At 44.8% G+C, this 26,726-nt stretch overlaps 1 protein-coding gene across 5 annotated transcripts in view; it reads right to left on the bottom strand.

The window, feature by feature from the left end:
- Nucleotides 1-26,726, bottom strand: part of BRD1 (bromodomain containing 1) — a 58,096-nt gene that overhangs the window by 25,732 nt on the left and 5,638 nt on the right. For all 5 annotated transcript variants that reach the window (XR_012482880.1, XM_074272066.1, XM_074272063.1 and 2 more), the window contains exons 3-6: nt 15,434-15,590; nt 4,871-5,002; nt 4,482-4,610; nt 3,592-3,904 (exon numbers count right to left, since the gene is read on the bottom strand). Coding sequence is in view for 4 of the 5 variants with exons in the window: in XM_074272066.1 (XP_074128167.1) it covers nt 3,592-3,904; nt 4,482-4,610; nt 4,871-5,002; nt 15,434-15,590 (731 nt within the window). In the remaining variant the exon portion in view is untranslated. The remainder of the gene's footprint in view (nt 1-3,591; nt 3,905-4,481; nt 4,611-4,870; nt 5,003-15,433; nt 15,591-26,726) is intronic.

Below are 26,726 nucleotides of genomic sequence, written 5' to 3'. Positions count from 1 at the left end.
TTCTTTTATAGCTGAGAAAAGATTGAGAAAAATCGTGTTTCCAAAGTTGCTGGAATCAATTATACAGGCACATATATCAAAACAAAGACAGACTGTGTATACAAGGGTACACAAATTCGCACACACTGAACAAAAGTTCCATCCTCTAAAAATAGTAGTCACGATGTCAAATAGTATCTGGCACACAAGGCAACACAGAAAAAATACAACTGATTTTAAAACTGTATATTTTATATATTGTATATATTATGTATTTTTTTTCATTCTATGACTTAGGAAGATCATCTGATAAAAATCTAGAACAGGGGTTCTCAAACTGCGGCCCGTGGGCCAGATGCGGCCTGCCGGGTTATGGCAAATGAGTTGAGGGGCGGAGACAGAGTATGAGTTTTTGTTTTTACTATAGTCTGAGGGACAGTGAACTGGCCCCTATTTAAAAAGTTTGAGGACCACTGGTCTAGAACATATTACAGGCTTTGGCAAAACCCCAAGTGGAATGTAGAGAAATCTACACATAAAACAAAGCAAAAAATTAGGGTCCTGATCTAGAAATCAAATATGAAAAATCATGAAGACTATAGAGCAGCCAGATGCCTCCTACATGCACCCTGGGGCACAAACAGGAAAACAAATGTACAGTCTTATCATATACTTTTAAAAGAAAAAACACTGCTTGTTTCATATGTGGAAATGTAAACTTTTGTCATTAGCAATTGGGTAGTCTGAAATAAAGTTTGGGGTAGAGCTGAGAGAAAAACAAGTCCTTACAGAGAAATCAATAGATTGACTAAAAGTTGTTTTGTCACTACAGAAAACAAAACCCCAAACCTCCCTCAAATCAAGAAAAGGTCATTGGCCTTCCTTCCCTTTGGCACTAACACTGAACAAGCCACGCTCTTCAGCCACAGCAGCTGCACGGTTCCCCACAGACTCAGGCCATGGAACTGGATAAACCCCACAGCCCCTTCAACGTGGCACAGGCCATCAGTTTCAATGATCTTGTGATGGGGAGAGCCATCTCCATCCAGGAAGAGGACTGTGGAAACCAAGGGTGGATCACAACAAAGCATCTTCACTCTTTGTTGTTGTTTGCATGCATTTTTTTCCTCATTTCCCCCCCTTTTTGATCTGATTTTTCTTGTGCAGCAAGATAATTTTATAAAATTGTATGTATATATTGAATATATTAATGCATGATATATAATATCATATATTATATCATTACATCATATATACATATATATGAATATATATATATATATGTATGTATGTACATATTGAACATATTTTTATATATATTGGATTACTTGCCATCTAGAGGAGGGGGTAGGGGGAAAAATTGGGACACAAGGACACAAATTGGAAAAAAGGAGGGAAAAATTGGAACACAAGATTTTGCAAGAGTTAATGTTGAAAAATTTATCCATGCATATGTTTCGTACATAAAAAGCTTTAATAAAAAAATAAATAAATAAGGCATAGGCCATGAACAACTGTGACACCAGAAAAGGTTTGGCAGCTCAAGTCCCTCTGGACTGTCCCTAATGTGTCATCCCACACCCTCCAGGAAGGACCTGGCTACATTGGCAGGGGAAGAGAACACTTCATTCAAAGGGAATGGGACAAGAGAGCAGAGACTCATTTCCAGCCCTTTGGTCATATATGGCTTTTCTGACAAAGGGAACACAACCTTCATCACTTCAAATATCCACTAGTCCTTCTTGAGGAGAACTTTTTTTTTTTAATTCTCTTCAGCCTATTTTATCCTTCTGCCGAAACCCTTCCTGAAAGCTGCCCGTCTACGTTCTTCCCTGCCCGCCTCAGTTTCTTTGTGTTTGAAATCACAGCCTTTCCCTCACCAGTTTGGGGTGAGGATCCCATGAAATAGCAACTCTCCAGTCCTTAGCCTAAGCACAACACAGGAAGAGCTCAATCAAGCTGCTATTGTTACTGCTATTATTCCCAACTCAATTTCGGCCATTTCAATGCTGTCTTTGCCAAAGAAGAGGAGCCCATATGGAGGGAGCCTGAGTGCCCATCATGGGCGCCATCACTCCAACAAGCTGGCCTTGCTCTCATTGTGAACCGACTCCCCCATCCCCCCAGCAGTACCTGCTGAGTTAAGCCCCCACTTGCTTGCTCACAAGACTACCTTCCCATACTGGGGCCTCCCTCTAGAAGGGATTTTCCCTGCCCAAGTCCCAGCCCCAAGCTCCGGGCCCTCCTTGTCCTCAGAAATGTACTCTCCCCAAAGTGGGGGAGCCTTTGGGCAGCTGCTTACCTGCTGCCTTCTCCTGTCACACTCTGCCCCCCACCAACTTCCCTGCACTATTTCTGTCGAAGTGCTCCGTAGCCCGTGTTAATGGCCACCTGACACCAACTGTCTCTTCCCTTCCTACTTCGTAGCTCCCATTCCTATGTTTCCTGTTGGGCACATCTCTACCTTTGGGTTATGGTCTACTGCTGCAGATTCAGCCCCATCCCAGGCAGTCCCCACTACCAAGGAGGGCCTACTGGCCACTGTGTGACAGCCCTGTCCTTGTTATTTTCCAGCCTGAGGACCATCTAAGGACGTGCGCCATCTTGCTGGTTCTTTTCCTGGATTTTTTTGTTCCCATATATTGAAGGCTTTCTACAACTGTTCTTGTAAAACATGCATAGTGCAATAGTATTCTCCCACTCATTCCTTTTCACTGGAATGTCTCCAAGCTCACAGCACCATATGACAAACCCTAAGACTGGTTGGGACTAATTCGACCTTGCTGGTGTCCTCCCTCACCCAAATCAAAGCCCTTCCATCTCCTCAGAAATTCTGATCTGAGTTTGCTGAAATGACACAAAGAACTTAATCTCAGTCACAACCCAGACACAAGCCACACAATAACACATGCCAGGTGGCTGAACTAATCTATCATTTAAAATGGACTACAGCTTAAAATTTTAAAGAAAAAACCCACGGAGCAAAAAGTATGTCATAGGTAGAAAATAAATTGACTTGAACCCCCAAACTCAAAAGTTCTCTAGGACACAGGGATCACAGTCCAAGCCACATTTGTTTGAGAATGCCCATTCCAATGGTCCAGGTGGTTGCTCCTCTGGCTTCCGGACTTCCAACTACCAAAAATTATAGTTTCACAAGGCAGCCTATTACATGAAGGGGAAAACAAACTCAAACACGGCCTCTCTGAAAGATCCCCATGCATCTTCCTCTGGCAGAGCCCACCAAATCCTACCAGGGTCCCCAGGATAGCCTTTGAAATGCCCACCAAATACTCGGTCATTTCTTCTTGTGCTTTTCATCCATCCTCAAATGGCCTGTCTTCCACTTACCCAAACATCCAAAGCATCCTCTACTGAACACATTTGTCTAGAGCAGAGTGCCCCAAACTGCCTACGACAGGTGTGGCCTGATCTACATGGCCCGGTCCCCGCATTGTTCAGAACCCAAGGCACAGATTATTAAGGGCTTTCAAGAGTAGCTCAAAGCACCCGCTGCAGTCACCAAAGCGCCAGATCCTTTCCACTCATGTCTAACGATTCTATCCAGTTCACAAGCTTGGAAAAACATTCACCACTGACACAATTTCTTACCATCTTCCCAAGAAAAGGGCCGAGGAGGCTCCAACTGTGGCCGTTCAGGTAAGTGCATTCCAGTTTCATGATCGAAACCAACTCCTTCAGCGTCCCGCCGTGTCTGCCTCAGGACAAGCCCACCCTGGTCTCTCAGCCGTACGGCTGCTCTATAAAATATGGTGTCCTTGGCATTGTATTTCATGCAATTATCTATAATGAGATGAAAATCTTCTTCAAATTCATTGAGGTCTCTGTAACCTTGGGCATCTAACCGTTTTCTCATTGTAGCAAAGTCCATGGGATGTTTAATATGATCCAAATAATCTGGAACCTGAGATTTGAGATTTAAAAAAACAAAAACAAAAACAAAAAACAAACAAAAAGAAAATTATCTAAAACAAAAAACAAGAAAACAAGGTAGTTTTTCTACTTAACAAAGAATACACATTTAAGCCTCACATTTGCCATGAAATCAAGCAAAAGAAAATAAAATTTAAATCTGTATTATTTAAAGTGCATTTTTGTCTGAGAAAGGATTTTTTAAAAGATATACATTAATAAGGAATAAATCACTCTCAAATAAAGCTTGAATAAATATTAAAGATTTAAAAATGAGCAATTCAGAGAACCAAAGGATGGAAACACCTTGCAAAGAGAATAAAAATACAAGCATACCATCTCTGGAAAGAAAACACATACACACACACACAAACACCACATCCTCTTAATTAGAAATCAAGCAAGGAAATAACAATTTGTGCTTTTGAGCATTCCGCCAGAAAGGATATTCAAATGAAATTTGAAATCAAGACAAACTACGAAGCTGCTATGCATTGAAATATGGATTGGTTAAGGTTAAAGTAACGGTGGGCAGGTGGCCGTGATCAGTCTGGTAGCCAAGCACACACCTCTTTCAGATTCACTGGCTGGGCAAAGATGCGCGCAGGGTCTTTTTCTTGCAACTGGTCCAGGACTGACCGTAGGAGAACCGTGAATGGCGTCAACTGTAATTCCAAGGCAACTTGCTCCACCTTCACCTACACAGAGCAGAAGGGTCAAGAGTAGGAATAGGAGGCCCAACATATAAACGATAAACAACAGGCTTCCCCTCCATCTGCATCCAATGACCAAAGAGCCTGGGCAGATGGTCATGGGGACAGGGGGAGTGGGACAAGGGCTCCCCCACCCCCTTCCTGGTCACCTGTCAGGAGGATGCTGCGCCATCAATGAAGGACACAAACCCCCAAGCCAGAATTCTAGCAGCAACTCTCAGGGTTTCCAGGACAACTCCCCTCACCTGTTCTCGCTTCAATTTTTCCCGTTTCCGGATAAGCTCCACTAGCAGCCGTGCTCTCTCCAGGTCGTGCCGCAGTCTTTGCCAATACTTCAACTTCTCCTTCAAAGCTTGGATTTCTTCATCATCTTCTCTCTAGAGAAGCAAATACAAAAATTTTGAACAACAACAACAACAATAACAAAACAACCAGAAAGAAGTCTTCCACTCCACTGTCACAGGTGGCTGTTGACACAAAGACAATATAATGTCCTCAATGGAACCCTGTAGCCTTGTAGCTCAGCATCTCTCCCAAGAGCCCTCCTAACTTGTGCGTGGTCTTTAACTGCCACTGGGGTAAGCCCCTAAGACCAGGCCGAGCCGCCCCCATCCTGACCCAGCCAGGGGAGCAGGTACACACCATAGCAGCTCCCATCTGGGAGCTCTGCCAAAGCCTCTACAGGGTCCGGGTCCTTCCTGCCTCAGCTCTCCTTTGCCTTTCTGGTTGCCTGGCCCAACTTGATACTCCATGGGAGATAGGCAATGTTAGTTTAGAAACTACCACTGTTGGATCACCAATAGTTTCTGTCCCTATTCCTCCTCCTTCCTCCCTGTGGGGGAGGGGGTACCATAAAAATGTCTATTTTGGAGGATGCATGGTCTGGCCAAGTCTATCTCATAAAGGGACTTTTATGTCCCTGAATTTTTCTTACTTCCCCCGATAACTCACTGATGCTCATTTCTTATTTTGCTCCCTCTCTTCCTGCCAAAGTTGATGTAATACCTCTCAACCCCCATCCCAACCCCATCTCTTAACACCTGTTCGTCAAAAGCCAGGCCAAGTGAATACAGCTGGCCACCATGGGCAGAAGTGGTCCCTGGCAGCAAGTGGAGAAGAACGGACATGATGCTGGCTCCAAACACCAGCAGTACCGTTTACCTGCTGTGTGATCCTTGTGGAGACAGCCTTCTGGATACCCACAGAAAGAAAAAAGGAAAGAAGGCGTCTTCCCAACGACCAAAAATGTCTACTGAGGACCTCAGTCTAAAAAAGTATGGAGCACATAAGGAAACGGACAGGAGGCACAGGAGGTGATGTAAGTGAAGTAATACAGTAAGTCCCATGCACACACACAGTGACTAAAGAGAAAACACATTCTTAATGAGATGCAAAACTGAGGCAACTACAAAAAAATATAAAATAGACAACTTAACTAATCTGTACATGTAAAACAGTCATTCCCTAAAAGATAAGTGGTCAAAGAATATGAACAAACATTTCTCAAAAGAACTACAAAGAATTCACAACCTCGTGAAAGAAGGCTCCAAATTCCTAAGAGAAATGGACATCAAAACCCACTCTGAAATTTCACCTCGAAATGATATGACCATTTTTTAAAGCAAATTGAAATTATGCAATTAAAAGTGAATAAAATGCCCATGCCCTTTGACCCTGCAGCTCCATTACTGGGTTTACATCCAAAGGAAGACATCTATAAGAAAGTTTCCACATCTTCCAATATATTTATAGTAGAAACAAAGTGGCAGCCTCTCAACTGAGGAATGGCTAAACAAATCAAAATCTGCAACTATCATGGAACGCCAGTGCACTATGAAAAAGAACGTATGGGACAGAGACAGAGGAGCCTGGACATTTTTACATAAACTGATGCAGAGGGAGAGGAGCAGAGCTAAGAGATGACAACCACATCCATGGCAGAAACATGGACACCAACAAATCAGAAGGGCATCTAACAAAATCATCAAGGCCCAGCAGACTGAAGCCAAGAAGGGATTCCCAGCCAATCTTGCAGAGAGAGGGAGATTCACACAGATTACACAGAACCTAGTTTTCTGGACTTTCATAACACATTGATCACTGGAATTGATTTATTTTTCCTCTGCAAAATAAAATGGTTCTCTGGAAGGAGAGGAGGATACAAAGGCTTCTGTGGCGATTTAAGAAACACGAGATAGAAACCATTTAAAAAACAAGAAAGAAAAATCCAAGTCAAAGAATCTGAACTTCAGAATTGAACACAAAATAAACCTAGCTTCTTTCATTGCTGAAATCTCACTTTTGGATTTTTTAACAGCACAAAGAAAACCAGTTCTTATTGACTGAGACGTGAACATTGCAGGGAAGTCAAACTACAGGCGAAACTTGAAGCTGACCTGCAGTCAGTTGGGAGCTAGGGCCTATGGGACACCAGACCCGCCATTTTCCCCAGGGGCTGCTGTCAAGTCCTAATACAGCTTTCAGTCTTTCTCCCCGTCTCCCCGATATTCTGAAGCTTCATACTCCATCTGAAATAAGGAAGTTTCTCTCCGGGGTGTGGAAATTTCAGTTTTGTTGAAATGAATTCTAGCCATGGGCTATACACAATCTAAACCACTTTTCAAAACCTTATTTAAATTTCTTTTTAAATTTTCCTATTCTGCATAAGGATGATGGGCTACAGAGAAGAGCAAAGTTATACAGAGGATCATGAGCTGGAGTATGGAGTAAAGTGGCTAAGAGCAACATGCATCCTTCCGGGGAGTGCTCAAGTAGATTACAGGGCAGCTGATGGGGGAGGCCAGGAGCCAGGTTTGGGCTTAGCTGGATTTCCAAGAAAGAGCTGAACAAACCAGCCCAACACCAGTCACAGGGCCCACCTGATACCCAAGGAAGCCAAATGGAGCCGCAAGAGAAAGTCAAAATCAATCAACAGAGGAAAAGCTCCAAATCACTGAAAAAGAAGCCATCAGGTTCAATGGTTACAATAATGATTTTTGAGCACCCTCCTTTCCCCCCCCCAAAAAAAGCAGTAAAAATTCTCAGCCACATGAAATGGACTGAGTGGAAGGCCCACCAGGCACCCCAGACACAGCAAGTGCTCAGCTCAGGCAGGATTGTTTGCGCTCAAAGGGCATGAAACAGCAGCAGAGCCAACTTTAATAGAAAGGGCAGCTCTGGGTGAATTAGATCCATTGCCCTCTGAAAGATGATCCTAAAAACCTCCATACAAAAAGACAGTAAAGATCTTCCATCCTCCTCCAATCTTGGGAGTCACAGAATATTCATTCAATCTACTAAAGCAGTGGCAGCAGCTCCCACACCCTCATTTGCCACAACCCATTTTTGATGCTCTGATGCAGAGGCCAACTTTGAGTGCTCACACTGACTAGGGTTTGAGTCTTGGTTAGCAAATTCAAGAGAGGATGGAAAAATTTGAAAAGGAAAACCACCAAGAAATTTGTCTCAAGGTCAGGCTGATTCCAAAGCAAGGGCCCCCAAATCACTGCAAGGACTATTTGGTGGGCCTGGTACTACCAGGTCTTCCTTCCTCCCAGTCAGTCAACAAAAGCACAATATGGACCTGAAACCAAAAGCCCAACTGGGTACGGAGAGAGCTGCAGCCTGGAGACAGCTAACCAGGGGTGCTCTAGTGAATACTGTCCTTAAGTATGAGCAACCAGGGATTATTTAGAGTAGCTTTAACAGGCCTCTGCTATTGCCTTTAAAAAAGTGAACCTCGCAGTGGCCAGAGTAGGACAGGACTGACCAATCTACACTCCCGGAGGAGGGGGCAGAAATGGCCAAACCATCCCTGTAAGTGAAGAGTGTAATGCTGAACATGTCTTCCAAGTCACCGATAAGTGACATAAATAGAAGAACAACAGCTTCTGTTTCTTTGCTGAACAGAGCAGTGTCCCTCCTGGGCTGTGAGGTCCATGAAGGAGGCTTCTTCTGACCTCTGGCCTGAAGAAATTCTTAACCTGAGAACTCAGCATTGATGGGTAATAACCCTCATAATTCTGCTATGAGCTACCTACTAGGTTAGAGAAGGCAGATATCAACCACCTTAATTTCCACAAATGGAAAAAAAATAAAAAGATCCAAGAATACTATGAACTTGGTCTAAGGTCTAAGCAATGACGCCAATCTGGGCCCCTGATTTCTGTGACGGGTCATGTTCTAACCTTTCAACATGGCTTCCAATGGGGCAAAGGAGGGTTGGGGTTGAGATCACATCGATGATTGCCACAGATGATCAACTTGAACTTGGCTGCTCTCAAGAACGTGATGATTCAAGACAATTCTCAGACTTGGGATGGAGACTGCCATCCGCATCCAGAAAGAGAACTATGGAGACTGAAATGTGGATAGAAGCACCTATTGTCTGTCTGTCTGTCTGTCCGTTTTTTCTTTCTTGTGGTTTTTTTCCCTTTTGGTCTGTTTTTTCTTGTATAATATGACATATATGGAAACATTTAAAAGAATTGCACTATATCAGATTGTTTGCTGTGGGGAGGGAAGGAGAAAGAAAAATTTGGAACACAAAGTCTTATAAAAATGAATGTTGTTGTATTGGACTACCTGCCATCTAGGGGACAGGGTGGGGGAAAGGGGAAAAGTTGGAACAGAAGATTTTACAAGGGTCAATGCTGAAAAATTACCCATGCATATGTCTTGTAAATAAAAAGCTATAATAAAAAAAAATTTTTAATTAATGTTGAAAATATCTTTATATGTATTTGGAAAAATGAAATACAGAGGAAAAAAAAATGATTCCCACAGGTCAACACTAGCCCAGAAGAAACAAAGGAAGTGCCTGCACTTGGATAGCGTGACGCTTTTTAAGAAGCCAAAAATAACAAGGTGAGCTCTGCAATAAGGGAATGCTGTCTTGCCAGTTGAACCTCAATGTTCCCACATAATTAAGCCCATTCTCCTCCTCAGAGGTTAATGGGCACAACAACTAGAAAGGTGGGCAACAGGTAAAGCGCTCTCCCATCCAAGCCCCTCCATCTCTCCTGCACTAGTCAGTCCAAGCAGCCTGAACAGAGGGCGGGGAAGATGGGCATTCCTGTGTATGACCCATGGATTAAGCTAAATCCTGTGTAAAAGTGGATGTGACCTGGCCAAGAACTGCAGCAAATTCATTCATTAGGAATTGCTTATGCTTTCATAGCCAAGACTAATAAGCTGTTTCCTTCACTCCTCCAAACACGCCCTCTGCCCCACGGGAGGCGGAGGCCACAAGAATGAAGTAAAACGAGGTCCTGCCTGTCTAGCAGAACTACCCAAAGCAAACAGCCCTGAGTGCCGACAAAAGGCACAAACGTCATAAGACTCCAAAAGCAGACCGTGGCATTAAAGGCTTCGGGGACGCTGCCCAAAGCTGGGAAGCCACAGCAGACTGAGGAGGCAAGCGACTTCGAGAAGGGCTGGATTGGAGCCTCCACAGCGCCGAGTCCAGACTCTCCCTCCTCTGCCCAAGGACCGACAATGACAGGTGGGCAGGGGACAACAGCTGCCTCATGGTCAGGTGGAGGCTCTGGGATGGAGTCTTTCAGGGGGAAGAAGGCGAGGGGATGAGTGCAGATGGTCAGCATAATGGCCTGAGCAGAGGGGGCCAGAGGTGAGGGGAAAGCCTCAGTGGGAGATGTGGCGTGATATGAGCAGAGGAGATGGATCAAGGGTGCCCGAGGGAGCTCAGGATTCCAGTGCCCAAACTATCGCCTTGGCCATCCTCCTCCAAACTACCATTTCTGTGTCCAGAACTCCGACCCACAGATCGAGGGAGTCCCAACAACCTCAGACACAGCCGCTGCTGGTAAACACAAGCCCAGCCTCCTCCACAGCTTTGTATCTGTGCCACGCTCCCTCACTCACTTCCCAAAGCCCAAGCTCAGATTCTGGGCCCAGAGATCTCCGCCTCGGCCTGGCGCTGTAGTCTGAGCCCACTTCTCATCCCTGGCACAGGCTCTGCACCATCAGGTGCTGGCTTCTGAGGTCCCTCCCTCCCTCACCCACCCGCCCAATTAAGTCTCAATAAGTCATTCTTCTGCTCAAAATTAAGCAGATTGAGGAGCCCACCAAGCTACTCCAGTCTGGTGCCACTCTCTCCCTCATGCCCTCATTCCCAGCACCAGCTTCCTGGCTAATGCTCCACACCCACTTCCTTGAACAGAGAAATTACACCCCCTAACCCACAATCTCTTCGTTCCTCAGATGCCTCCTTCCTTGTCAGAATCACTGCTTTCTTTCAAGACTTATCCAACATCACCTCTTCCAGGCTTGTCTGCCTTGAACCCTTCCTTCCCCTAACTTAATGCCACTACCTCAGCAGAATACAGCAAGGAGGTTTGTTGAGTTGAATTAAGTGGATTTTTGATCATGAAGGAGTAGAGTTCTGTCCTGGGACTCTAAATCACTCCAGATTGTCACCTCCAAAGAGTGATGAAAAATCACAGTTTTCACATCAGAAAGTAAGACCTGGACAAGGACTGGAGTTTCTTGATTCCTCACCCTCCTCCTGACTAATTTTTTTCCTCCAAAAAAAAAAAAAAACATGTAAAGATTAACCATGATGCTCCCCTGCACAGATAGGACTTCAAGGCAAATTTGTAAATGGTTAAGTTGTTAAATTTAACAACTAAACATTTCATATCAAAAGAGAATTAACATCTGAATCTAATTACGTTCTTTATAAAGGGGGGAAAAATATTCCAGAATGACATTATGCACCCCACCAGCACCACCACCACTTTCTTCCATGCTGGTCACAAAACAGAACAGGGCCCCAGGTCCAGAGCCACAGAGCTGGAACCAGTGGATCCTAGGTCTCGTAATGAGACCCTCTTGGTTTTCAGATGAAGACACTGACACAAACAACTACACTGACTCCCTTTCTAACCTCCAGGCCTCAACATAAATTCAGTGTTTGGCTCCTAGAACCTCCCAAGCTGGCCCCTTACAACCCCCAGCCTCCTTTCTCCTTCCTTCTCAGGTCGCCTCTGTGAACACAGGGACAAGAGCTCACTGGCTGATGTCTGGAATGCTCTGTTTCACCTCTGTCTTTGAGTCTCAACTCCCATGCCACCTCCTCCAGGAAGCTGCTTCCATTCCCACAACCCTCGGGGATGACCTCCACACTATGAATTGTCTGTCAGGAGCTGTCTGCATTAAGACAGGAGTTGTCTGAAGACAGGAGCTGGTTTTGCCCTTCTTTACATGTCCATCACTTAGCAGAGCCCTTAGTACAGGACAAATGCCTTATTAAAGTAGGTTGACCAAATGAAGCAGCTTGGCCCAGATTATGCAGCAGAACTGGGGTTCAGATGCTCTGTCTTGCCTAAGTAAGTTAATCGTTCATGGCTTCATCCTGCTCCCAGAAGCTCTTACCTGGTCAGTACCACTGCCATTCTAAGGCAGCAGTGCACAGTCCACTTGCCTTTGCCCTTAAAGCCCTCCCAGTGTGATCCTGTCTGCACTTTCTGGCCTTGCTTCCTACTACCAATCTCAGGCCTCTTGCTGCCAGCCCTCCGTTTTTTCAAAGGGCCCTGCCCTGCCACCTTCCCCAGGAAGCCGGCACGAAGCCCCGAGCTCTAAGACATCATAGAGCACTTGGTACAGGTGCCTATCACCAAGATCTGTGGTTTTCTTTCACACCAAACCTTCTAATGGACAGAAAACTACGTCCTCATAAAACCGGTCCTCCTCAGCTCACACTGCTAAAGTTGTATGGAAAACCTTTCTACAGACAGACCTCCCCAAAAATGAAGTAAGTAGTAAGGCTGCCATCACTGCCAACCCTCAAGCAGAGGAGGATGGTAACTTCAGACCAGTCAGGAGGCGAGCATCTCCACTCCTGCTCCCCATCATCCCTCTTATGGCTGAAGGCCCCTCCAACTCGGGAAGCCTCCACTTGGCCACCTGCAGCCCAGACAAGACGCTCGAGCCAGCCTGGACCTAACTGTCTGAATCTGGGGCCATGGACGAGCTCCTACAAATGACTATGCAGGAAAAGGCAGGCCAGCCCCAGGCCTCTGGGTCACCCAGCCACCCTGGCCGACTCCTGCCCTTTGGTGAAGGCAGGAGCTGCTCACATCAACTCAGCAAGTCACTGCCCGGGCATCCTGGCAAACAGGGGCCACCTAACAAAAGGCCACACTGTGGCCAATGTCTTCACAGTCAACGACCTGACATGATCCAGTTTAAGGCAGCGTCTTTATATCTTTATTTGCATCTTTATATTTTTAGGACTTATTTCCAATACAATAGAAAGGAATGCCTTTGTGATTTTATTCTTAAAAAACAAAGCAAATCCTCCCGGTCCATTTTCCACGGACCTTGCCTCCAGGTTTCCCATTTTGATATTCCTTTATTATCCAAAGGTAATGGAAATGCCAGCTATTAAAATCCCCCTTTGCAAAGGGGTAAAGGCTGACTGCTTTTCCCTCTATTATGTCATTCAAAAGATCATAAAAGAACATTAAAAAAAAAAAAAACCATTACAGCCTCTTATTTCACAAATGAGAAAACTGAGCAAAGAAAAAGCCACCAAAAAAGCCTAGCTTGGCTTGGTTCCTCCTCTCCACAGTGGCCTCCCTGGGAACCAAATGACAGGCCTTTCCCCCACTTCTAATCCCCTTTCCCTCCTTGCTTTTATCTTCAAACTCTTCCTTCTCCTTTGGCTCAGGCCCATACCATTCAATGAAGTTCTGACATGCTAGCTGCTACTCACAAATTCCCAAAGTGATAAGAATAATTTTTAAATGTTTCCTAATCCAATTTCATTCCCTGTTCCTGGGGAACCTCAACCGACTTCAAACATCTCTAAATGAAGTATTTTAATAATTATCAATTCCATTTCTACGGGAGACAAAACAAACGTACTGGATCTACCCCCTGCTCCATTCCTGCAGAAGATGAGGAAGACTCAGATCAGCCCAAGCCTGTGCTCTGTCATGGTCCAGAGGCATCTACCTGCCAGGGCTGCTGTGAGTAACCGCCGCTGATGAGAAAATGCACAGAAAGCCCTTTGGGAACTTTCAGGTGTTCTGAAAATACTCGGCATCATGATCGCTGCCAAAGCCTTAACATAACGTGAAAAAATTATCATCCAATTTTTTTAAATCTAGTTTTAACTTGTAATTATTTAATATTATAAAAAATGAAAAAATTCAGCCACACTGTAAAGTGGGCAAAGTGAGAAGCACATATTTAAATGTAAGAATTAGATATACACAAGTGGTCAGAGCAGAGGCAAGACCCCACACAAGAAGCCGTTCTTGATTAGTGCTTCGATCTAGGACTGGAGGAGAAAGACAATTTTTTAAAAAGGCAAGAAAAAGTTAAAATGTAAGCCCAACAAGAACTTGAAACTTTAATGTCTAAAACATTTTTAAAATTAGCTGGCATTTATACAGTGCTTTAGGTTTACAAAGCACTTCCCTGTGTTGAATTTAATCAAAATTCTTCTGATTGCCAGCATATCAAAAAAAAAAGTCCAAGTACATCCAGAAATTCAAACTGACATCTAGATCTTAAAAACACTTATAATGCATCACCCCTAGCTTGCAAACAGACTGGGATCCACGAAAGAAAGGACTGTTGAGACCTGAGCATACATACTAACCCCCACTTCTATTTTCTAAATCTAGAGAGAACCATAGTTTACAAAGTCCCTTCCTCAAAATAAAGGGTGCTAAGAGGTAGTAAACAGAGTCAGGAAAAATTGGGCTCAAATCCCACCTCTGACAGTTAAGACCGGGATGGTTAGGTCATTTCACTTCTCTATGCTGTAGGGAACTAGCCCATACTGGAGCTCACAGTCTTCACAATAATCACATGGCAGACATGGCACAAGAATTACTGTCTAGATTCTAAATGGAGAAAAGGGACTTGGATGACTGAAGTAACTGACTGGCTCCCAGAGCCACAGCTCAGACAGGCCGCTTTCCCAAGGCCCCGCAGCCTCAGTTACTGTGTGCTGACAGATCTGCAGTCTATTAAAATCACCCTCTGATGGGCATATTGGGCACGCCAGGGGCACACACGCCAGTTAAAATAACGAGAATATCCACCAAAAATAGGCTTCTAGGATACAAGAAAGAAAGTACCAATAGAACCTTCAAAACAGGGTCTCGGGTCTCCTGTCACCAGGAAAGTCACTAAGGAGAGGGATGGGTCGGGGCATCAGAGCCAGCAGAGAAAGGAGTGGAAAGCACAGGGGCACAAAGGAGAGCTCCCAGGTCTAGGAGGGGTGACTAGTTGAGACCATCATGGCCTTTCAGTTCTTCTCCCCCATCTCTAAGCTGTTGGCAGGAAAAACTCACTAATGAAGAAGCTGGTAGAGGTGGGGCAAAGAGGCAATTTAATCTAGGAATCCAGTGAATAGGGAGAACCAGCAAGCCAGTTCCAGGTCCTATTCTGGCTGGTGCACCAAAGTGACCAAAACATTTCCTGATTTTTCATAAGCTTAGGTGTGCTAACACCTAGATCAGCGTGCTTCGCTGCAGGGCTGGCAGGCAGATTATCAGAGTAATTCCCCATCCAAGGCTTCCATCAAAAGATTCCTTTGTAACTGAATTTTATAAAAATGAGGGAGAAATTCAACTCCCAATTTCCCGCATTTTAAGAAGCCAACCCAAGGCCATCCTAACTTGAACACTCAGTTTATCCCTAAGGTTCTGTTTGAGTTAGCTCTTTTTTTTTTTTTTTGAGGGGAGTGGTGATGGAATAGAAAAAACATTTATAAACTGATGGACTTGAATTTTCATTTTCTTTTAATGGAAAAAAGAAGTGCCACATACCTGTTGAGTGTTTCTTTGGGACTGTGAACTGGACTGCAGCCTCCGCAACAAGGGCACGCCGTTCCTAGACAGTCTTTTTAGTAACCAGTAACTGTGAGCTCTCTCAACAAACTGCTTCTTCCGTTGAACGGCCACCTGAGTCATAATCTTATTTAATCTAAAATATGGAAAAACTCAAAGTTTAATTTTTGAAACAACACATTAAAGAGAGGCTTTTTGATTATGGAAATTAGGAAAAATCTTCTGATAACTGTGTTAATCCTCCATTTTTATTTCAAAACTCCTTAAAACCAAGTAGGCAATGATATATTTTCCCCATCATAATTACCACATGTATGTATGCTACTTGAACTATTCATGAATTTAAATCATGAATTGAATAAATTCATAATTTAACCTAAAAAAAAAAAATCTGTCCAATTAAACCACCTAAATTTTTTTAATGATTTTAAGAAAGCAATGTTAAAATCTAAGCAAGCCCTCTACATCTTTTTCACTCTTCTTCAAACAAGATGAACTGAAATCAAATATAATAATGCCTTTTGTACTAAAGATTTATTTTAAATTCCCTACACTCACATTAATAAAAGAAACTGAAAAATGCAGCTTTTGAAAAAGTATTTTCAAATGAGTAGATTTTCTTCATTTAAAGAAAACAGTTAAATGCATTTAGAACTCATGAAATGAGTCTTTAAAAAAAAATCTAAAAACTATTTGCAAGAAAAGTGAAAGCCTTGAAATAGAATATAAACAATATTCCATTTGTGGAGATCCTGGATCCTGAAGAAGAGGTTCCTCTGTCTAAATGGTTCGTATAAGCATGTGGAGAATTAAGTAAATACTCTGTAAAATACACAACCACCATGCAAGAGTTTTCATTTTTCCTTTCTTACCCACAGAAAATAAAACCTTTCTGAGATGGAGATGGAGAATTCCAGGTCCTGAACCGCATATTTGTGTGTGTACTTATACGCAATTACACACGTAACTTTCGACTTTTACAAAGTCATGTAAAGAACCAAAAGAGCAACTCGAGTCCACAGAACACTGCTGTGCGACACCATTATTTGTTTCTCCAACCAGACATGTTTATTTACAATTTACTTTCCAAAGAGCCCTTTTCTTCTCTCAAACATTACTCAATCCCAGGCTCCCCAGCAGGTAGGGCAAGTGCAGAGAGGCCCTAAAGTCAAACTTGGGTTCAAACTCCATATCCTGGCCGTGAACAAGACCTCTGACCTCTGAGCACTCTAAGACAACTCTCTAGGACTCAGACACGCTGCAGAGAAGATGCCAAGCTGCAGAAGAGGGACTTATGCCTTACCTGGGAGCTCCCCCCACTAGATGATATCACACAGGAGCAGAAGAATTATTTCTGATAGCACAATTCCTCCCCAAAGAAATACCCTCACACAAGCTAGCGTGGTGAGCCAGATTCCCTGAAAAAGGCCTGCCCAACCTGATCCCAAAGGCCTCCTTGGGGAGGCACGGTGCCCAGTACTTTCCTGCCATCCCACTGTGCTTAGGGAAGTGCCAAGAATGTAAACAGCGGTTTCCTCAAAAGCAGGAGATACTTCAATGTGATCACAGTTGTTGACTTCCTTGTAAAAAGTGAAGTCTTTTTAAAACTTAGTGATTGCCAATCTTTCTAGAGCAGCAAGATAACTGTATAAATATGTAAACATATATTTAATTTAACATATTTAACATGTATTGGACTACCTGCCATCTAGGGGAAGGGGTGGGGGGAAGGAGGGGAGAAGTTGGAACAGAAGGTTTTTGCAAGGGTCAATATTGAAAAACTATCCAAGCATATATTCTGTAAATAAAAAACTATAATAAAATAAATAAATAAAAAACTCAGCGATCACAAGCTTTTCCTAATGAAAACCCAAATTTCCTAGATATCCCCCTACTCCTGATTAAATACTCAAATACTGTATTTCAATGAGCGAGAGGGAAGACCTGGGCAAAAGCAGAAGTGAGAATTATAAATATTTCAGTTCAGAAACTTAAAGCAGCTTCTAAATTATTCATGAGAAACAAAGACAATCGGGACAAAGAAAACAAATAAAAATGATTGTCAACTGAAGCCTTTTGAAAGTGCACAGCTCTATAAAAACCCAAGCCCCGTTCAGGGAGGATGCAGGCCCGGGTCTCTCTTTGTTCCTTCCTCATTGTTCCTGCACAAGATATGGAAAGTGAGGTGACAGGGTAACAGACAGATCTCGTGGCTCAAAATCCAAAACCCCTAGTGGTTCTGTTGCTTCCTGGTGGATTGACCATGGACGCAAGTCAACTTCACTCTGGAACCTTGGTATTCTCACTTGTAAAATGGGGCTAAGTTTTTCAGAGGCTTCTGGAAGCATGAGCACTTTCTAAATGTTAAGGCTTCTATAAAAGTGGGTGTGAAGTTAATTATTATGCTCTAATTGCATGTTAACTCATACTTTAGTCAACAGTATTAGGTGGACTTGGATCTTCCCTATGGAAGGCCAGGGAAATGCAAACACATGTGGCTATTCAAACACTCTCCCTTCAGTAACTAAAATTCTAAGAATGAACTTTGGTAACACAGATACACTCTTTTGCCAGCATTTATCAAAGCCTTTATTAGGTATAAAACACAAATTCATTTATATGCATACTTTATCTCCTCCTTCCCACATCAAATGTTAGAGTGGATTTCTGTCCAAGCTCATTTCATAAATCTTGCTCTACACCTGAATATCTGACACTTCTCTCTTCTCTACCCCAGCACAGATGACCCTCAGACTTAAAAACACTGGAAAGGAAAGGCTAAGACACAAGTCTCTGCAAGAAACACTCCTGATTTCCTAAGTGAACCTGCTGGGACAGACTGCTGGCAGATCAAAGGAGGCCGGAACAACGAATGCAACACAAATCACTCACCCCAACAGACAAGCCATCTACACCAATAATTTAATAAGTTAAGAAATTAAGAGAATGGAAATACTAGTACTTAGCAAATTATACTATCTGGAACTTTACAAGACATTCATTTGATTTGAATTTCTTTCATGTCTATTACACAATTATGATTTCTGATTTCCCCACAAGTATTTATCACAACAACCCATTGGACAAAGAGATGAAAAATAAGGCTCAGAACCTCAAGATGCTATCACCTAGAGTCCTTGCCTAACATATATTGCATCTGTGTGTACCTTATAAAGCAGGACATTCTAGAAGAAGACATCAAGCTCTGTGGCTATTTCTGGATACTGGAGTCCCGGGACTCCTTCCTGACCCATCCTAGGCCCAATGCTCCCATAATCCTCTCTGACCTTACAGCTTGCTCACCATCTTGCTGGTTCCCAATCCTTACTGCCACAGCAATCTTCCAGAACAACAGCTCTGACTACTTCACTCCCTCGAGATATTTAGTGATTCCCCAAGTGTCAATGAAATAACATACCAACTCTTTGGCTTTTGAGCACTCTTTCTCCAAGGTGGTCTCAGAGGCCCACCACAATCTGGCCAAACTTAATCCCCTCTTCCAGACAACCAGGATTATTAACAGGTGTTCCCTAGGTCTTCTTCCCCTCTTCTATCTTCATGCAGGGACGGGCCTTCCCTGCCTCTCAGAAGGTATACCTGCCAAACCTTTCCCTGTATTAAACACTAGTCTGTTTCCAAGGTCAAGTTCAAGTTCCCTGAAATTTTCCCTGATCCCTTCAGCCCAAAGTGACCTCTCCTCATTTTTCCTAGAATATACAAACAAGTAGGCAATTTGGTTGCAGCCTTGCTAAACTTTATACGTTTAACCCTTAATTTAATAGGCTTTCCAAGTTTCATATACAATCCTCTTGTATCTCTGAATGTTCCCATTTATTGATGTTTAAGTCATAAGACTTTAAAAAAAAAAAAAAAAAAAAAACTTGCCAAAAAAAAGACTGCCAGAGGCCCTTGAAAGGAGGAGAGTTCTCTGCAAAAGCTTACTTGGACACTCACTTCCCTCATCTGTGAGAAGTGGGTACAAAGACTGCCTCAGGATTTCTCTCCCACAGGGAGGCTGGGAGGCTCCAAAGTGTTTGCAAAATGCAACATGTAAATGTCAGCCAGGATCCTCTAAAAGGCTAATTCTGGCATTCAAACCTGGTTTCCCTAGAGTGCATGGGCGTGGTTCCACCACCAAGGCCCACCCACCAGCTTTCTCACCACCAGCCCAGATCCCGGCTGGGGAGCAGGCACTCCACAAGAAACTGCTAAATCTCCTTATGAATCAGGATTGTCCTAAACATTCAGATCAAGCAGCAGTAAGAACCTGCCTTCCTTGGGAGCATCCGCTCTTGCAAGCATCTCACAAATCCTATGTAGAACCAAGAGATAGTGACCTGAAAGCAAGGAACAGAATAGAGGAAGTCAAGTCCGCCAGGGGAAGCCCAGCAAGAACCAACTCCCCAACCGCTTTCAAAACCAAACACAACCGCCTGTTTCTCGACAGCGAAGTGAAGAGCGGGCTTTTCAGCATACACTAAACCACCGGGTACTGGCTGGTCACTCCAGCTGCACACCAAATGCTCATCATGGTACCTCAGGCCTAGTGTAGCTTACTGAGGGCAGGACCTGGACTTCCCTTGGCTTTTGTACCCTGGGCAAGCCTTAGACACCTTCACAGTCTTTACACGATGGGCCTCCTTACCCCACAGAGCCTACTTTATGAACCTCAAAAGGCCAGCTAAATAAATTTCACCATCTGCAGCATTACTCTCTGCAATATTATCTGTAATAATAAAACACTACCAAATGCCTCAAGGGTTTTGCCTGGTACCACCTGGTACCTGTTTTATTAGTGGCTGTCCCTGATCCTGCCAGGGGCAATCCGGCCTGGGCTGCTCTCGGCTCCTCATTGCCAGGCCGAGCTGGAAGCACCACCACCACCTCCCACAGGATGTCCTGTGGCGACTCCCTCCGAAGTAGGCATCTGGGCTCCCCCATTAGCCAGGGCGTTCCCAGAGGCCTTTCTTTATATCCTCAGCACTTTACTGGACGCCTATCACATAGTAGGTGTTTACAAATACTTGTTGACTAAACTTGGAAAGTTGACACACATGAAAAAACATGGAAAGAACTAGGTATGTAAAGTGATTCAAAGATCAAAAAGAGGTTATACTCACAATTATGTAAATGAAAATGGAAACAAATCTAGAAAAATATTTGAGTCTCAATCAGTGCGGATGAAGCCCCAGCAGTAACCACACATAGTCTAATTCCCAGTTATAAATCAAACTTATAATTACATAAAACATGGTAAAAATGAGCTACAGCCCAAAGGAAATGACAGCATTTGAATTCAAATAAAAGACCACTCCAGGGTTTTGAGGGGAACATTTCACAATGAGCTTATTGAAGCTAAGGGGCATTTTTTCAAACTGAAGACTAAGTGTGGAGGGCTCCGCGTTACTTTACTTTGTTTGGCTCACAGGTGTGGCCACACATTTTTGGTCATTCTGTTTACACTAGAGCTAAGACAGGTCCTAAACTGCTTTTATTCTTGTACAACATAGCAACCCCTTCACAATTTCAGAAGCCCTCTCTATAACTGTGTCCAGTCTCAGCTGCCCAGCCATCAATAGCCCTACTGGGTCGCCTCCTGACTGTGTGACCTTTGGACAAGAGCAATTCTCCTCTGGGCCTTGACATCTCTAAGGTACCTTCTAAGTCTGAAACCTACACCAGAAAACTGAAGATCACTTGGGGTCCATTCAGGTGATGGAATAGGACTGAGCCATAAAGAAACAATAGCTATGAGGAACCAAGAAGAACTTGGGAAAACTTTTATGAATGAATGTAGTAAGTGAGCAGAACAAGGTAAACAACATAAACCACTTACTTAAACAAAAACCACCTCTAACTGCTGTACTCAGATTAAATGCACTCACCAATCATGGCCTCCTCAAGAAGAGGAGGATCACTCCAAGTAAGAACTGCTGAGTACACTGTCAGACCTGGCCATTGGGTGTGTTCATCCCCTTTGCCTAATTCTTTATCACAAGGGACAGATCATAAGAAATCACTGGTGCAAGCACATACCAAAAGAGAAAGGGATTTTTAAAATTAACCACATGAACCATGAGTATCTGTTAAGTGTGTTTTATAGTAACTGAACATAACTTGATCAACAATATTCACTCAAAAGTTCTATTAAGTCCCAAATTTCTAAAAAGTCTCCCCCATGGAACAGACACCCTATAAAGTACATCACACATCCCACTCATCAAAACTTCCAAGACTGGATGGAGGTCTTCGTAGGGGGATGGATCCCACTCTCCACCATTTGTAGGATTGGATCTCCATCAAGAGATCAACATCTAATCTTGGTCAACACTTCCTGTCATCACAGCTAAAGTGCTGGCCATCTCCTGGGGGTCAGGCTCTGGAGGCAACTCTCTGGACTTAGCTCTGTTGCCAGAGTCCATCCTGGGGCCCCACAGTCCCAGCCCTCTGCTCGCTGCCCTGGCAGAGCTTTCAGGGAAGGCTGGGAGCCACGTGAAGAAAGGGTAGTTGTGCACACAGATGCACACCATAGTAAAACTCCGAGCCTGTAACTGGGAAATAAAGGGATAAAATTTCAAAGTATTCCTGGTTCCTGAACTCTCTCAACCTCCTAACTCTACTTTAGAGTGGAAACTTTAAAAAGCCTCCTGACCTACAGAAAAACCTTTGGCTAATGGGCCGGGGCCATTCCCAGCTGGTGCCCAGCACTGTTTTTATTTCTTCGAATTCTCTACCCAAACAAATCTGCTCACCAGATGTTCTTTATTCAACCTCAACAGGAGGAAATTCCTGGATGAAGACAACCACTCTTCCAAGATGTGGATTCCAGCCCCTTCTGGTGAAATTTCTCAGCTGCAGCCAACATTCGGGGCTTTCTGCACCTCCAGCTATCACCTCCAAGCCCCTAGACCTTTTTGCCCTGACCAGATACCAACAAACAAGTGGAACTCCTGGCCCTGAAGGAAGGCAGCAATTCTGTCCATTTCCTACCTAGGACATCCATACCTTCACCACTTGTATGTATGACAACCACAGACAGGCTCCAATCCATCCACACAAATGACATGCCATCCCTCCCCACACGCTGCTTTTTAAAAGAACTATAGCTTAGTAGAGGTGGAAAAGAGGCTAGGAAAGAAAAACTACTAAGCCCAAGAGAAGACATCAGGTAGGGTAATTTTGCCCAAAATATCCCCCAAGGTGCCTGAATTTCAACTTCATTGCCTGAAACAAGAGATGCTTTGAGTTAACAAGCATCCTTTTTTCAACCTCTCTGGGGGCAAAGAAGCCACTGGGTCATACACAGTGCAACTTCAACTCAAGCAGGTTGTTTTTTATCTAATATTCAACCTAAGACTTGCTGTACCAATAAATCAAGAGCTGTGATTTGAGAGGGAAGAACAGCAAGAATTTGGGACCATGAGGAAGAGGGTGAGAAGGATCCATGAGAGTTATAATGGCTGCGCTAAGACACTGGTCATCTGGAGAGGAGGAGGAGGACCGAGAGCCAGACCGGTGCCCAAAGGAGAGCAGATCCACCTTTATCCTCCTCCCTTCCAGCCCCTTTCTAGGACCACCCACTCATCGTCTCTTGGCTACACTAAGAAAGCAATCTGGAGGCTCTGATGGCAGCCAGGAGGTGCCGATTAAGCACTTCCACGTGCAGGACACTATGCTACCCACAGGCAAGCTAAAGGTAGCAAGGACACTGTCTACCGACAAGGAACTCACTCCCATGGAAGAAACAATACGCACACAAGAGAGAGAGGAAAGATATAAAACCACCACTTATAACACCAGCTTCATGGGGAAAATGGTTTCCAAGTTTGAAAAAGAATTGTAAGGCAACTTTTGGAACCTCACCTGTCTTAAAAAAAATAAATCAGTCGAGCTCACTCCTTGTAGGTATTAACACAAGACATCCCAGAATTTAATCTTGATCAAGTTGATCAAGAAACATCATTTGACACAGTGCATTTTATCCATAAAGCAGGATAGCCATTTTTGTTTCCAAGTAAAAACGTCAATGTTTTTGCATCACTTGTCATGACAGATTGTGGTGTTAAGTTAAAAGCCAACAGTTCCTTATTTGTAGAGCCCTATCTGAAGGACCAACGGAGTAAGAAAACAGCTCCTTCCTATCTGCAGTCACCATTTCAGAAAATCACCCACTGCTTCTGCTCGCCGCTCTGACACCAAGCAGAAGGCAGTGTGAGCAGGAGGCCCCGCTGGGCGGCACTTCCCGTGGCGCTAAGGACACCTTCCCTTTACACGGCTGTCATCTGACACCCAGAGCCGTGGAGGGCCCTGGCTCCCCCCATCTCATTTGCTACATGAAAAGGCAGATGCTCCAGTAATCTTGACAAAGGACGTCTGCGCCTGACACCCGGAGCACATGACGTCAGGCCTGGAACAAACAGTCTTTCCCTCTGTCTCCCCTGGGAAGGCCCCAGTTCTCAGCTCCCGCTCACCCCTTTTCATTCACCCCCACAGTCATTCCTCCTGCCCATCCCACAACGCTTTCCACGTCCCCTTCAGAAGCCGCATGGGGGGAGTGGGGGCTGAAGGAAGGCAGTGGCAGGGTCAAAAGCTGAGAACAGATGGGGGTCAAAATAGATGCAAACAAGCCAGCTGCCTGCAGAGCTGAGAGAAGGCTGGCTAAGGGAATCACCTCCCCGGCACGGCTTTCGTTCTTCCTTCACCATTCTTCCCAAAAGCACCATCTTGCCCACTCTAGCCCAGAACAATCCCAGATCCTCACTGGAACTGGGGCTCTAACTGGCAGCTGGCAGTCCCGGGGAGCCCTGGGCTCTTGTCTCTCCTGACAAGCAGCAGGCGATGCTCACCCCGTCCAATCCCAGAAAACCACCACATCTGACAGTATGTCCTGAGAGCGACTCTCAGTCATCGGGGGCCCTTAGGATGGCCTGAGCAGCACTGTGGGGCCAGGGACAGCCAGAAAATCTCGGGGGCCTGAGCCCCGCCTCAGGGTATGCCCCAAATCCATCCCAAAGCAGAGTCCACCTAACTACCTCCAAAGCAAAAACTCCAGAACACAAGGACAGATGTCTGGCCCCATGCAGGCTCCTGAGCCTCAGCACCTCCTAGGGGCCCATGCTGGGTCCTGTTGGGGCCTGGAACCTGGGCCTACAACCAGCCACACCAACAAGGGAAACCTCACCTTGAAGCAATAAACCACCTGTTCCTTCCAATCAAAAAAAGACAAAAACAAAACACCTTGAGAACCAAATGCTCACAGAACCTCAGGGTTACTACCCCATGCTCTGTCTCTCAGCTTGTCCAGCAGCAGCAGCTCGGGAAACGCTTTCTATTAATGGTCAAGGATGGAACATCCTGGACCAAGGACCAGGACAAATGACCATGACCCGCGTTTGTGATGGCAGCTCACAGCCCAGGGATAGGGCTTTCATCAGAGAAGCCCCTGGAGCAAGAGCGACTACTTCCACAGAGACCCCCATAGAATCTCCTCGGATCCTCACCCCATCGATCAGACAACCTCTCCTGGATTTCCAGGCCCAGAAAGCCTCCAAGCTACAGCCAATCCCACCTTCGGTAGGAAGCCTTTCGGGATTCCCTGAATGGGAGCACCTGCGGATTTGTTTTCTATTTGATCTGTGATCACCACCACAGAATTGTGAACTTCTCAAGCAATGTCTTTTGCCTTTCTTTCTATTCTCAGGGCTTAGCACATTATCATGCACACAACAGGTGCTTAAAAAAGGTTTCCTGACTGTAGACTAATTAAAACAAGGTTATCTCAAAAGAGTCCCTGAATGCAGAATCCTGCCTACAACATCCCTGCCAAGCTGCCCTGCGGTTCCTCCCACTACCTCCAAAAGCAGCCCATATTTAAGGGTAGCTCCTTACCAACCTTAGCCCAAGGAGAGGAAACAAAATCCTAATCCCTTCCACCTAAGGATCCTTCAGATTTCTGTCTACAGCGAGCACATCCCCATTCAGTCTTTTTTAGTTCAACAGTCTGGCCTCCTTGGCAAGGCCCAAAGGCTGCTGGGATTAGCAGAAGATCTTTAGCATCTTCAGGGCTGCCAGAGATCTCAAGTACCCCAGCTTCCAAGGCTCTTTGGCTTAATCTGGCCCTGGCAAGTCTGTCCCATTTCTGGGTCTCAGTTTCTTCCCTTCTCTACCCCCTAGGTAGGTCCTGCCCCGGGGATCTTCACTTCCAGGCTGCCTCTGGCCAGTGTCCCTTCCATCCGCTACCCCAGGGCCCAGTCCAAGACATCCAAGATGCCTCTAGCCTCTCCTACCTGCCTAACCTCCAGCCTCCATCAGCACTCTCCTCCTCTCTGACCAAGACCCAACATAGACCATCTCCTTATAAACCCCACATTGTAAGAGAGTTACGGACAAATCTCAGCCACTGTTCTGGTCTAGGTTCTCCTTCAGGTCTCACTCCAGCACACTCACTCTCCATGTTCATCTCTCTGCTTGTCCAGCCACCCTTCTGTGACTTCTGGATCATCTCTAGCTATCACCTTCTCTCTTTGGGCAGGGGAAGGTCTGAGACATAAGATGGGCCTTTGGGCTGGAATCAGCAAGACCCGAATTGAAATCCTAGCTGTCCTAGCTGGATGATCCTGGACAAGTCCCTTTCCTTCAGTCTGCCTCCATCTCTTTGTCAATTAAATGGAGCTCAAAAGAAAGGTAAACACAAGAGTAGTCCAACAGCTATTATGACAACCATTTCTTCCTGCCTCCACTGCTAAAGGGAAGAAAATCATCCACTCCAAGCACCCACACTAACACTTCTTTTTCTTCTAAACCCTCAGTCATCAAGCTTTCATGGGAGGAAACAGGTCTTCTGGAAGGATGAGGATCTCCTAAGGGCTCTCAAGCACACCTTCAGGACCTGGGGCAGCTCTCAGGGGCCTATCACAGCCCTCCCTAGTTATTCAATTCCATGTTTTCTAGATAATGCTGGCTCCCACCCTTCTAAGTCCCTCCTTCCCTCCAGGCCCTCACCCTCCTAAACTTAAGACTCCCTAAGGCCAGTCACTAGATCTCATCAGCTTCCACCAGGTTCCTCTGTACTCTGTAACTAAAATCACACAAATGTCTCCTGTACATCAAGCTGAACGGCCCCTAAACTTCTAAAACATGTCCCAAACAGTTCACATTATCTTTTCCAGAAACTCGCCTCCCAATCCCAGTCCAGGCCATTAGCTTCCTCTGAATCCACAAATTCTGTAATCTCAACTCCTTACAACTCAGCCCCGCCCCCAGCCAAGCCACT

The sequence above is a fragment of the Sminthopsis crassicaudata genome, chromosome 5 (assembly GCF_048593235.1).
Source record: "Sminthopsis crassicaudata isolate SCR6 chromosome 5, ASM4859323v1, whole genome shotgun sequence".
Lineage (NCBI taxonomy): Eukaryota > Metazoa > Chordata > Mammalia > Dasyuromorphia > Dasyuridae > Sminthopsis > Sminthopsis crassicaudata.
Note: the sequence above shows the minus strand (reverse complement) of the source record. Positions and strands in the feature narration are given on the sequence as shown.